The 13,670-nt window shown below is 41.9% G+C and overlaps 1 protein-coding gene across 1 annotated transcript in view; it reads right to left on the minus strand.

The window, feature by feature from the left end:
• Positions 1-278: 278 nt before the first annotated feature.
• The window catches only part of SPATA45 (spermatogenesis associated 45), a 70,993-nt gene continuing 57,601 nt past the window's right edge, over positions 279-13,670 (minus strand). The window contains exons 3-4 of the mRNA XM_080647943.1: positions 4,432-4,746; positions 279-351 (exon numbers count right to left, since the gene is read on the minus strand). Of these exons, the coding sequence (XP_080504069.1) occupies positions 332-351; positions 4,432-4,708 (297 nt within the window). The 5' untranslated portion in view covers positions 4,709-4,746 and the 3' untranslated portion in view covers positions 279-331. The remainder of the gene's footprint in view (positions 352-4,431; positions 4,747-13,670) is intronic.

The following is a 13,670-nucleotide window of genomic DNA, read 5'->3' on the forward strand; positions in this document are numbered from 1 at the left end:
TGATCAGTTGCCTCCCACTGGCTTCTGGGTATGTGCCCTGACCAGGAACCAAACCCGCAACCTTTCAGCATACAGGGCGACACTCAACCAACTGAGCCACACCAGCTGGGGTGAAAGTATATTTAATAACTCAAATCATCCCTTCAAAAATATGACTGATAGAATGAAATTAATGAGGATGTAATACATGTTATATGACCTAACAAAATATTTCCTTGGCGATCTAGCAAATAATTTTGACTTCTTTTATAATTAACATTTGTAAATAGTTTAGATAGATACTGAAGAAAGGTAAAGAGATGGTATTTTTGTGTGTCTCTGGGGATGCACTTTATCCAAATATGGCATTATCTGAAAAATAAAGAAAAAGTATTTGTTACATAACTTATAATTCATTTCATAGTGTCTTAAAGAACCCTGAGGGCAGAGAGGATGAGTACTGTTTCAAAGATACAGCAAGTAAGGTTTAGAAACACTAAGTGACTGAAAGCATAAGACTAGCCAATGGCAGATGCAGGACATGAACCCAAGTGCAATGGACTGAATGTCAGTGTTCCCCTCCCCCGCAAATTTCTATATTGAAACCTTGATCCCAGTGTGATGGCATTAGAAGGTGGGGCCTTTGGGAGGTGATTATGTCATGAGAGTAGAGCCCTCACGAATGGGATTAGTGCTCTTATAAGAAGAGGCCAGCCCTAACCGGTTTGGCTCAGTGGATAGAGCATCAGCCTGCGGACTCAAGGGTCCCAGGTTCAATTCTGGTCAAGGGCATGTACCTTGGTTGCGGGCACATACCCAGTAGGGAGTGTGCAGGAGGCAGCTGATCGATGTTTCTCATCAATGTTTCTAACTCTCTATCCTTCTCCCTTTCTCTCTGTAAAAAATTAATAAAATATATTAAAAAAGAAAAAAAGAAAAAGAGGCCAGAGAACTAGCTTGCTCCTTCTGCCATGTGAGAGGACACAGCCAGAAAGCAGCCCTCTATAAACCAGGTAGAGAGCGAGCATCAAGCACCTGACCTGACACTCTGATCTCAGATTCCCATCCTCCAGTCCCCTGAGGAAGAAACTTGTCGTTTAAGCCACCCCAAACTAAGATACCCAAGTTTTCTGTTTTTAAGACTAGTGTCTTTCAGTAAGATTGCCCCTCTTTTGGTGTTCACACCTCTAAGTGGAAAAATGAAGAGAAAGCGTGAAAAGGGGTGGTAGGATGTTGGAAAGTTTTACTTAGATAGGGTGATTTCTGATAAATTGGCTTTTTAAAAAATATTTTTTATTGATTTCAGAGAGGAAGAGAAAGGGAGAGAGAGAAACATCAATGATGAGACTCATCGGTTGGCTGCTTCCTGCACGGCCCCTACTGGGGATCAAGACCTCAAACTGGGCATGTGTCCTGACAGGGAATCAAACTGCAACCTCCTGGTTCATAGATCACCACTCAAGCACTGAGCCTCAGCCTGATGAATTGGCTTCTGAACGAAGATCTGAATAAACTGAGGGAAGGAGAGAGAGAGAGAGAGCGAGAGCCCAAGGCAGAGGGAACAGCATGTGCCATGTCCCTGAGGTGGGAACCAGAGTGGTACATCCCAGGAACAGGAAGAAGACCATGGTGGCTGAGTGGGATGAGGCCAGGGAGCGTAGAAGAGAAAAGGCTGAAAAGAGAAGCACACGGGATACAGAGTGGATTTTATCCAGTGTGGTGTGACACCATGGGTGAGTCTTGAGCAATAAGTGAAGTACTAATTTATGTGTGTGTTTTTTTAATCACGCGGCTGTCATGTGAAGAAATAAATGTGGGAGGTGGCAAGAGCAGAGGCTGGGGGAAAGATGTGAGGTCCTTGCTGTACTTTGGGAGAGAGATGATCATGGGTTGGATTTGGGTGGTAGCAGTAGTCAGATTCAGGACTGATTCTGAAGGAAGAGCTGACAGAACTTCCTGACAGACTGGATGTGGGATGTGAGACAAAGAGGAGAGTCAAAGGTACTCCTCGCTATATGGCCATTTTCTGAGATGAGGAGGGGTCATAGGTGAGTAGGCTGTGGGGTGGAGGATAGGAATTCTGTTTTGGCAATGCTAAATTTCACATAACGTCAAGGAGAGGTGGCAATCTGATAAATGCAATCTGATAGACGTGTCCAGAACGCAGGAGAAAGGTCAGGGTAGAAATAGAAATGCGGGAGTCCTCCGAGTAGAGATGAGATTTTGAGTCCTGTAACAGGGCAGAGACCTGCAGTCTGTCTGGGTCGAAATCACCTAGAAACCAAGGGTAGATGATGAAAGAGGGCCCAGTATTGAGTGTAGGTGTTTTTCAGCATTCAGAGGACAGAAGAGGGCCGTCCCAATAAAGGGGATGCTATTTTATAGTTAATGATGTTTATCATTTGATTCATTGCACATTTGTTGAGGGTCTACTGGAGTACTGCATGTTCATCAAATTTGGGAGGCAATGTTTTACAAACGAGGGTTTTCTATTGCATCTGTTGGCCTCTGCAGGAAGGGGGTGCTCTAAGTCTAGTGTGGCAGGCCCAGACTCTTGGTTTGGATTGGGCCAAGTTCTCTTTTGGGGCGAGTTCACCTTTGGCTGCTTTTAAGCCAATGCTTCCAATATAGATTTGTTTTCCAGCAACAAAGCCACCATTTTTACCTCCACCTATCTCTCAGTCGATGTAAAGCCAGATTAGGAACAGAAGGGTATTATTGTTGACTTTTTCAAACCTCAACAGTATTCAGAATAAAGTAGACACTCAAACAAGTGTTAGCACCCTTTTCTAATACCCAGGGACTCTCCACTTGTGGAAATAAAAATAAAATTAGCCCCAGTATCCCCAGAGCACCCTTTGAGAACTACTAGTTTAGACTCGTTAAAGAAAGTCCATGGATTCACATACTGATTCCCATAACATTTACATTAGGTCTATACTTACCCAGTATCTTGTCATCGTAAAGTTGAGTTTCTGTTTAATTCTGTTCACTTAAAAGGAACAAGGAGCTTTTCTGCAGTATTTAAAGGTTTATTTTAATATTCTAGAATTGTGGGCTTATAGCCTCTGTATCATTAATGTTGGTTATGGAAATTATATTTGTTAGACTCTGTTTTGTAGAAAACCATGTGCATTCATGTAAAGTGGTAAACTATGTCATAGAAGATGGATTTTAATGTTCACCATTAAACTTGTGAGAATTAACCTACTACCTGTGATTTAACTCATCTAGCTCCAAGTAATTCAACCAGAATAAAAGATAACACTTAGAATTAGGAACACTAAAGGCATTCCTCCTTCTAAACGAGTTATAGTTTAATATAAAATAAACACCTGTTACAGATTAACTTTAAGACACAATGGAGACTCTCACTTGTCCAGGCCATACTGTTTCATCCTCCCAACACCACTTACTAGGAGTGTGGGGCAAAGGCAAAGTCATAGCCCCCTCATCAAAGAAGCCGAATCTCCAAATCTCCAATATGGCGATTCTTTTGTTTCTGATCTAACTGAATCACTTGTTGGTTGAATTTAATATAATTATACTCTCCTTTTACTTTACTTTTCTTTCTTTTTTTTCCAAATAAAGGAGAAAAGCATCATCAGTTGTTTGCCTTGAATTAGAAACAAGTATTCACAATCAAGGTAGCTACCGGTTCCTCTTCTTCCTCCTGCAAAATACTACGCCCAGGGCACACCCTCACCCCAACCTCCGTCCACATTTTATTGTTTCTGGGGCCTTTTGTTTAATATTTGTCATCAAAATAATTTCCATTTTATCTCAATTTTGCACATGAAATTTTTGCAGAGGCAACAAAAATTGGCGAGATAGGTGGCCTCCTACGTTGTTGTGGTCTATTAGAATTACCTATCACAACTTTTCTCAAAATATGGTTCTCAGGCCATCAGCATCAGAATCACCTTAGCCTGCTGAGAATGCAGGCCCCAGGCCCCACCTAGAGCCTATATTAAATGAGGCCTCCTGGATGTTGAGCCTGGGATTCTGTAGGCACAAGAGAATGACACCCTCGCCTGTTTGGCTCAGTGGGTAGAGCATCGGCCCGTGGACTAAAGGGTCCCGGGTTCGATTCCGGTCAATGGCATGTACCTTGGTTGCAGGCTAGATCCCCAGTGGGGGTTGTGCAGGAGGCAGCTGATCGATGTTTCTCTGTCATCGATGTTTCTAACTCTCTATCCCTACCCCTTCCTCTCTATAAAAAAAAAAAATCAATAAAATATATTTTAAAAATGCACTTCACCAGTATTTCCTGTGGCCCAAGAAGATGAAGTTTAAAAAAGAAAATGAGAATCTCCATCAACTAGCCCCGTTGACTGATGCTTCAGACAGGTTGCCCTTAAGCTATCCCAGAGCACCACTATGACGTTCTCCCTACATTTACGCATATATCCCTCCTGCCGGTTGGGTGGAAGCCTACTCATAACATCTTACTTTTTGATGGGAAGTGCTTCTTCTCTATGTGAACAAGGAGACTCAGTTTGACCCAGGAGCTCCTGCCACTGTCGGGCACAGGTTCTTTGGTTTGGCTATGAATATGGCACTGATAGGCACCACTGAAGTGCTTCCTCTGAACTCTCAGTAAGCTGACTTGATTGCTTCTTTCCACCAAGCAGTTGGACTCACGCTTTTCGTTGATCTCTTTCAGGAGACGGTGTCTGTCGGCTTTGCGTTTTGTAATTGTTTCATTGGTTCTGTTTGTAGATGTCATTATGCTGACCGACTAATCATGAGGTGCTTCTTCGTGTCCTGCAAACAAATAAAAAAATACAACAACCATCAGTTAGTTGCCTGATTGATCCAGAAGCCACTACTGTTCACAATCAGGTGTCAGCCAGTCTTCTCTCTCCTCCTGCAAAATACCACCACTGCTGCCCCCACCCCACACCTCACACCATTTTTTATTATTGTTTTCTGAGGTCTTTTTGTTTGTTGATGTTTCTTCAGTGGGGAAAATAAAAGTTTTTTATTTTTTTTTTAAAAAGGATATAGTAGAAGAATACATTTTGGTTTTTAGATACTATGCATTGATTCTTGCTTTTAGGGCATTTTGTTATTTCTTCTGATTATAAAAAAATTTTAAGAAAATACAGAAAAGCATAAGGTAGAAAAGCTAAAATCACTCTTGATCCAGAAACAACCAAATTCACATTTTGGATGTTTCTTTCACAAGAAACATCCAAAGGAATTTTATTATAACAAATACAGAAAAAAACAACAACAGTAAATTGGCTAAAGTAGAACATAAATTTTAAAATGTATAAAGGTTGTTAAGTACTTAGGGAGGTTTTGCTTGTTAGAACTGTACATTTGTCTTTTCAGGCATTTGAAGTGCTTAAAAATCAGATGTTAAATTTACAAAGGAAGTTTAAAATATTTATAGGTCTTGTATTAACTACATTTGTAAATGGACTGATTACTTAGAAGTGTTCAATCTATTCAACCTGGGTTAATTTCAGAAAAAATAAGGGCGATTGTTCTTTATACAAAGTAACTCAATTTATAAATATCAAAGGTCGGCAGAAAAGTTTTTAATGTTTTAATTTTAGAAAATCAGTATTAATAATCCCACAATAACATTTTATATAGATGAACAGAACTTCCATTTAAATAACTATGGCAAACCAACTGGTGTGGCTCAGTGGTTGAGTATTGACCTATGAATCAGGAGGTCACAGTTCGATTCCCAGGAGGTCACAGTTCGATTCCCGGTCAGGGCACATGCCCCTGGTTGCTGACTCCATCCCCAGTGGGGGGAGTGCAGGAGGCAGCTGATCAATGTTTCTCTTATCATCTCTCATCTATCTCTCTCTTCCTCTCCCTTCCTTTCTGAAATAAATAAAAATATATTTTAAAAGTAAAATAAAAATAAATGACTATGGTGGACTAGATCAGTGATCTTCAACAGGTGTGCCACAAGTATTATTAAAACATGCAATGCCTGACTGTTTCCAGTCTCCCTTGGAAAATCCCTGGGCTCAGGCATCATCTGTCTCTCTTTTTTAGAAATACGTTTTTATTGATTTCAGAGAGAGGAAATGAGATGGAGAGAGGAGTAGAAATATCAGTGATGAGAGAGAATCTTTGATTGGCTGCTTCCTGCTCACCCCCTACTGGGGATCAAGCCTGAAACCCATGACATGTGCCCTGACAGGGAATAGAACTGTGACCTCCTGGTTCATGAGTCAACGCTCAACCAATGAGCCACACCGGCTGGGCACACATCAGATCTTTCACAATAACTTTTGGAGTTTGAGCTCAGTATAATTTAGGAGCCCAATAAAAAGCAACTGACAAAGTGACCTTCTTGAAGGTATAAATTCAGTGATGCTTCCTCAAAATATAAAAGATAATGTACAACCCACCAGAAAATGAGCCCTTGGTATTCAAGTGATTTAAGTAAATAAGATGTCAATTACAAAAGGGAAACAGAAATGAGAAGATAACCTCCCGACATTGGATCTTGGAAGATCAAATTGAAGGAAGAGCCCTGGCCCACTGAACAGTGGTTAGAGCATCAGCCCTTGGACCAAAGGATTGGATTCCCAGTCAAGGGCATGTACCTGAGTTGCAGGTTCTCCAGCCATGGTAGGGGTGAGTGCAGGAGGCAACCAATCCATGTGTTTCTCTCTCTCTCTCTCCCCCCTCCCTCCCTTCCACTCTCTCTCTAGAAATCAATGGAAAAAATATCCTCGGGTGATGATTAAAAAAAAAAAAAAATTGAAGACAAAATACTTTACACTCCATTAACACTAAAGAATTAAATTGACCTCAATACGGCTAATTCTATTCCAATCACCAATTAATTATCCAGTGTAGTGGGAACAAGAAAATATGGTTCCTATTCAAGCGATGCTAACACTAGGTCACCTTCCTAGGCCTCCGTTTCCTTATATGTTAAGTGGCAATAATACCCAACTCACAGGGTGTCCTAGGGATTAAATGAGCTAATACCTATCAAGAGCTTATTACTGCCAGCCCTCAATGAATGGGAATTTTAATACATTAGGTACTGTGGAAAAAAAGGACTTGTTCAATTGGGTAAAAAAGTAATATTTTTGTTCCTGGGTTATTAATCCGTTTACTTGGAGTGTGACCTGGACCAGCTACATAACGTAATGCAGGGCCAAGTGAAAATGCAGGGCCTCTTGTTCAAAACGCATTGAGAATTTCAAGATGGTGACAGCAGAGCATTAAACCACGTGTGGGGCCCTTCTGAGCACAGGGGCCCTACGGGAGTGTAGAGGTCGCATGCCTATGAAACTAGTTGGCTCCGTATGTGCCCTGGCCGGTGTGGCTCAATTGGTTGGGTGTCGTCCTGTGCTGGTTGGAATCTCGGTCAGGGCACAAGCCTGGGTTGGGTTTTGGGCTTCATCCCCAGTGGGGGGCATGTAAGAAGCAGCCGATCTATGTTGTACCTTTGAGATAATGTTTCTCTCTCCCTTGCCCTTACTCTCTCTCTTGAAAAAAAAAAAAAAAAAAAAGGAAATTAATAAACTATTCTTTAAAAAAATTTAAGGTTGAAGTAACAGTTATTAAAAAGTGTGTGGGGGGGGGAAGGTTACAGTCTCTTAAATGGAGATAAGTAATGGGCATTACCTATGGCTTTTAAAAGGACTTGGAAAATATTAAGCATGTATATACAATACATCCTTATTATTCATGGACTCCATATCTGCAAATTCACCTACTCACTAAAATTTAGTTGTTATCTTGAAATCAATATTTTCGGCACCTTCATGGCTGTTCACAGGCATGGGCAAAGAAGTAACACATTTGAGTCTCCCTGACTAGCACATCCCCAGCGAAGGTCAGTTCTCATACTGCAAACAAGTGTCCTTTTCATGTCTATTTAGCATTATAGTTTTTGCACTTTGGTGCTTTTTGTTGATTTCACTGTTTAGAATGCCCCTCAAGCGTAGCCATGCTGTGTAGTGATCCTAGGTACAAGAAGCTGTGATGGTTCTTATGGAGAAAATGTATATTAGACAAGCTTTGTTCAAGCACCAGTTATAGTATCATTGGCTGTGAGTTCAGTTAATGAATCAACTTTTATTACATCATATTTAATATGTATTAAATGAGGGGTCTTTAAACAGAAACACACGTAAAACAAGGTTATGTATTGATTGTTGACAAAAATGTTGTGACCAGGGAGGCTGGCAGGAACCTAATCCTGTAATTCCATCAGGATTTGCTAAGTCAGTGTTTGGGGAAACTTCATAGAACATAAGCACCACAATAATGAGAATCTACTGTATACATAGTCCTCCCTTGTCCTTGGGGATACATTCCAAGATCCCCACCGCCACCCCCAGTGGATGCCTAAAACTTTGGATAGTACTGAGCCCTATATATACAATTTTTTCCTATACACATATATCTCTGATAAATTTTTAGTTTATAAATTGGGCAAAATAAACTATTAATAACAATAACTAATAAAATAGCATAATTATAACAATATACTTTAATAAAATGTATGTGAATGTGGTTTCTCTCTTTCTCTCTCTCTCTCTCTGGAATTTTTTATTTAATGTTTTGGACTGTGGTTGACCATGAGTTAACTGAAACCACGAAAAGTGAAACCACAAGTAAATATATTACTGTTTCTTCAAGTACGTTATTTTAAATTACCTTTAACATGCAGCAATCCAAAGCCTATTTGAAGTCCACTCATGCGGATCAGTCCATTGAGATGTTACCCTGGTGATGGAATGTTCTGATTGTGCCATTCCAACTTTGTTCTATTTATAGAATCCTAGTTAAGAGGAATTTTAGCCCTAGCTGGTTTGGCTCAGTGGATAGAGCGTCGGCCTGTGGATGGAAGGGGGAGTTTTCTGTCATTTCTTCAAATAGGTTTTCAATATCTTGCTCTCTCTGTTCTCCTTCTGGCATCCCCATAATGCTTATTAGTACACTTGAAGTTGTCCCAGAGGCTCCTTACACTAACTTCATATTTTTGGATTCTTTTTGCTCTTCTGATTGAGTGTTTTTTGCTTCCTCAGTTAGAGTATGCTTAACTTCTGACGGTTCTTTTTCATGTCTTTGACATTCTCACAAGATCCTTGAAAGTTTCACTAAGTCCCTTGAAGCTCTCTTCAAGTCCCTTGAAGCTCTCATAAGATCATTGAGCAACTTTATAACCACCATTTTGAACTCTGTATCTTGTAGTTTGCTTGCTTCCATTTCATTTAATTCTTTTTCTGGAGATTTCTTCTGTTCTTTCATTTGTGACATGTTTCTTTGTCTCCACATTTTGGCTGCTTCCCTGTGTTTGTTTCTATGAATTAAGCAGAGCTGCCTCCTGCACTCACCCCAAACCTGCAATCCAGATATGTGCCCTTGACTAGGAATCGAACCTCAGCCCCCTCAAGCAGCAAAACCAAGTGGGTGACACCAGGACCATGTACAATGACTTAGATCCTTGTCTTGGCACTGACCAATCGGTGGAGACCATGAGCCCGAAAGGGCACACAGGGAAAAGCTGATGAATATTCTATTGAGATCCTCCCCTAAACTCCCAGTCTTTAAAACCCTCAAAACAAAGGATCCAGCACACACCTCCTGGGAGCACATCTGAGCCTTGCCCTTCCCCTTTTTCTTCCCCCACAGGTGTGCATCTCCTAAACACCCCACGGGACTTGCAACCAGGGGAGCCATGGGCAGTGGCAGCTCATCTCGGGCTAACCCTCTGAACCTGTCTCCAAGGCCCCCTTTTCTCTGCCTTTCCAGTGAGCGGACAGCTGCTCCACCCAGGTCCATTTCTTTCCTGTAACATTTCTAGAGAGCCAAAGCAGCCCACCTAGTCTCCTATTGTTTCTTCCACCCTAGGCCCTTTCTGTTTCACTGTCCCCAGCTTTAATACATGTACTCTCAAAATCACCTGGACTTGTATTATGAAATCTTTTCTGTGTGAAGTCATGAACCCACACACTACTGGCAGAACCCACATGCTCAGGGCCAGGTCCCCTTTCCGGGAACACGAAGAGCAGGAGATTCAAATAGGACTTAGACTGAAGCTTAGTTTTGCGGGGGAGAGACATATATGTTGTATAAAGAACAAAAATTCAACTGAGTACATTTAAAGATCTAATTGGCTTTATTGAACAATTCTTGAATCTGGGCAGGATCCCATCTAACAAGGATGATAAGGGAGGGGTGAGCAGAGGTGGAATTACCATCAAGTTAATATAGATTAAGCTTCATTCAGGGTGTCTTTGAAAATCTTGTATCTATTTTTTTGTCATTTAATTTTGATGTCCGTTTCTTAAAGAGATCCTGAAAGTGATGAAGCCTCCTCCATCCCTTCATCCCCAATGTAATCATGCCACAGGATGGGACAGCATAGCTGTGGCCGTTCATGTGAAACGAGCATGGTAAGAGTGGTGCACACTGAAGGCCAGGCTGCTAAGATCTACTCCCGCCCCATGAGAAATGGGTTTTACATTTCGTGGCACTGCTCTGCTTTGCAGCTTACCCTCTTAGACGGCAGGAAACCTTTGCTCAGGAACAGCCACATCACTCCTCATAGCTTCTTGGACCTTGGCTCCCAGATGCCGTTCAAGATCTCATATCACTGAACTGTTCCGTACTCAAATCTCTCTCAGACTTGGCATTTCACACCCATAATACAGCTCAATCTGATCTGGACTCCCAGCCAAGTGATGCTCCCCGTCGTGCCCTCGCTGGCAGAGATTAAGGTTCATGTTATGTTATACATCCGAATGTATGATGTTTATATGATTTATGCCTGAACTGGTTAATAAGTATCTACCATGGAAGCCTCCAGAGAGAGAAGGTAAGGCTAATAGATTAGAATGACACAATAAAGAGATACTGCTGAGTGTCCCACTTTCTGAACTCCATTCTTTATTTTTACACAACTTGGTTGAAATAGGTATGTGAATTTTGTCTAATGCTTTCCTTGGAAATACCTAATTTTACTTTTCGTAAGTCACAGAAACTTAAAAGCAGAAGAAATTCTAGATCTCACATAGCTCAATCTTCCATGGAATTCATGAATCCTATCCACAACATACGTGGTCCAACATAGACATCATCTAACTCTTGTCTAGATATATCGCATGGTGGTTCATTCAAGTGTTGACCACCTCTAATGATAGGAAATCTACCTCTTGTAAGGCCAAAAGTAGTTAGTATACGCCATTGTGTGTTGCTCTTTAGGGGCACCCACAGAGCACCCTCCAGGGAGAGGCTCTGCAATCATAAATCCAGTCTGAAAAGCTTGGAGTAATTCCAGGACAATCCATGCAGCCTTGAATAGACAAGATGGGGTCAAATCTAAGATAACATAAGCATGAGATATGACTTTGAGGAAATATGAGTTGATGATAGTGATTATGGGTAACATTTACAGAGTATTACTATAGGTCAGAGGTCACTCAGGCACCCACTTAAGTGCTTTATATTTTCTAGCCATTTATTTCTCACAATATTTTCATGAAGAATAGTCTTCATTTTCCAGTTGTAGAAACTGAGGCACAGAGTAACTAAAGCGAAGTCATGCAGCTAGTAAGTGAAAGAGCTAGGATTTGAATCCAGGCCAATGGGACCCGGAGTCTGGACCCTTAACCACGACAGTAGCTTAATAATGGTAACTAGTTGAGAATGTCCAAACCACGTGCCAGGTGTCATTTATTTACTTGATCCTCATAAGAGCAATCCTCTGAAACATGAACGGTTATAGAACATAAGTAACTTGCCCAAGGTCCTGCAGCTAGTGAGTATGTACTGAAGTTGGTATTCCAACCCAGGTAGCCTAGAGCTCTAGATCTGATGCTCTCCTCCACTGCTCTACATGCCCGTGGTGGTACACTCCTTGTGGATAGTGATGGTGTCACATACAGAGCTTTGTCATGTGTAGGGAAGGCAAATGGCAAGGCGGGAAAGAGTAGGATAGGCACCAGCTGGTAAATATGCGGAGGGAAAGTAGTTGCTGACTGGTACTCAGAGGACTCCCAACCCAATCCTTTTTGCAAAGGACACAGAGAGGACAAATTATCTATAAACAGAGGGAACCGAAACAATCAGAAAGAAGGGCTTCCCTGCAGGAGTACATGTAGGAGGCTGCCTCTGTGTACTGTGTTAAAGAACAAAATGAGGCCCAGTGTAATTTGCCAGTTTCTGCTTTCAGAAAGGGAGTGGAAGTTTGTAAATGCCTGAATGTTTACTATCAACATGTGCAACGGAGGTACAACTCCGGCAGGCAAAGAAAGGTCCATTTAAAATCCTACCCATTGGATTCCTTTTCGGAACAGCTTTGTGTGTGTGTGTTGTGTGTGTGTTGTGTGTGTGTGTGTGTGTGTGTGTGTGTGTGTGTGAGCTATGTAGGAGGCTTCATGGCACATGAAGGACTTAAAAATGCCTTTAAATACTGAGTAAATTGTGCTGAATATTAAGCAATACAATTAGCCAATTTTTCAGAAATCCATAAAATAAACTTGTTAACCAAGACTGAAGGCCTTTGGATTCCATATTTAGTTATTTTTTCATTCAGAGAACATTGCTCAGTAATATGAAATAATGCCCAAATAAATGTTTAGAAACTCGTATTTGCAGAGGAAATTTACAAGTCTTTTTTTGGGGGGGAAAAAAGATTAATTTGCAAAACAAATATTTTCAATAGTCAATGCTTGTTAGCTGCAGTCTCAGCAAATATTTATTTAACATTTATTGTATTTAAGATTAAATCTACTGTTAGAAACCCCTAGTTTTAATTTCAGTTTAATAATGACTATTTGGAGTCGGGTGTGTGTGGTGTTTTTTTTTTTTTTTGGTTTTGTTTTTGGTAATTTTCTTTCTCAAGAAGTAGCAGGGCTGACTTTTGCTCTAGTCCAGGAAGACTCGCAGGGTTACATGTGCTCTACTTTTGTTGTTAATCCTCGCTAGAGGATATTTTTCCCATTGTTTTTCAGAGAATGGGGGGGGGGAGGGAAGAGGAAGGAGAGAGAGAGAGAGAGAGAGAGAGAGAGAGAGAGAGAGAGAGAGAGAGAGAGAGAGAGATTGTTGTGAGACACATCAACTTGTTGCCTCCCGCACGGACACCCCCACCGAGGGCAGGGCGCGAGCGAACCTGCAACCCAGGTACGTGCCCTTGACAGGGAATCGAACCCACGACCTTTCGGTGCGCGGGCCTATGTTCCCACCAGCGAGCCACACCGTCCAGGGACTGCGTGTGCTTTTTAAAACAGAGGCCATGTCCCTTTCTTATTTTTTATACCCCAGAGCCCATGAGAGCGTCTGGCACACACCGTTCAAAACAAGTTTGGTACCTGGAACCCACTGAACCTACTGAAGGTGTGTGTCCAGTAATGACTGACTGCACGTGTTGGCCCAAGGGCGAATGCCTGCTCGGTCATCCGAGTCTCACCCCCTCCTTTGTCAGGGCGTGGGGGTGGGGGGATTCCAACTTCACAAGAGCAGAATCAACGGGATCGCTTTATTGGGACTGGAGCCCCTTCTGGTGTGTTTCCTCTGCGGAGAGAGCACGAATTTACCAAACAAGCGCCGTCTGCTCTAAAGGCAGGGTCCGACCTTGACAGACGGCTGCGCTGGCGCGAGGGTGCAAACCCGCCCTCCTCCTGTGTTGGACCTGGACCTAGGGGCGCCCCTCTGGGCGCATCGGCAAACTCATGGGTTACCTGCGCCTC

Source organism: Plecotus auritus, assembly GCF_963455305.1.
Source record: "Plecotus auritus genome assembly, chromosome: 12".
NCBI classification, from domain to species: domain Eukaryota; kingdom Metazoa; phylum Chordata; class Mammalia; order Chiroptera; family Vespertilionidae; genus Plecotus; species Plecotus auritus.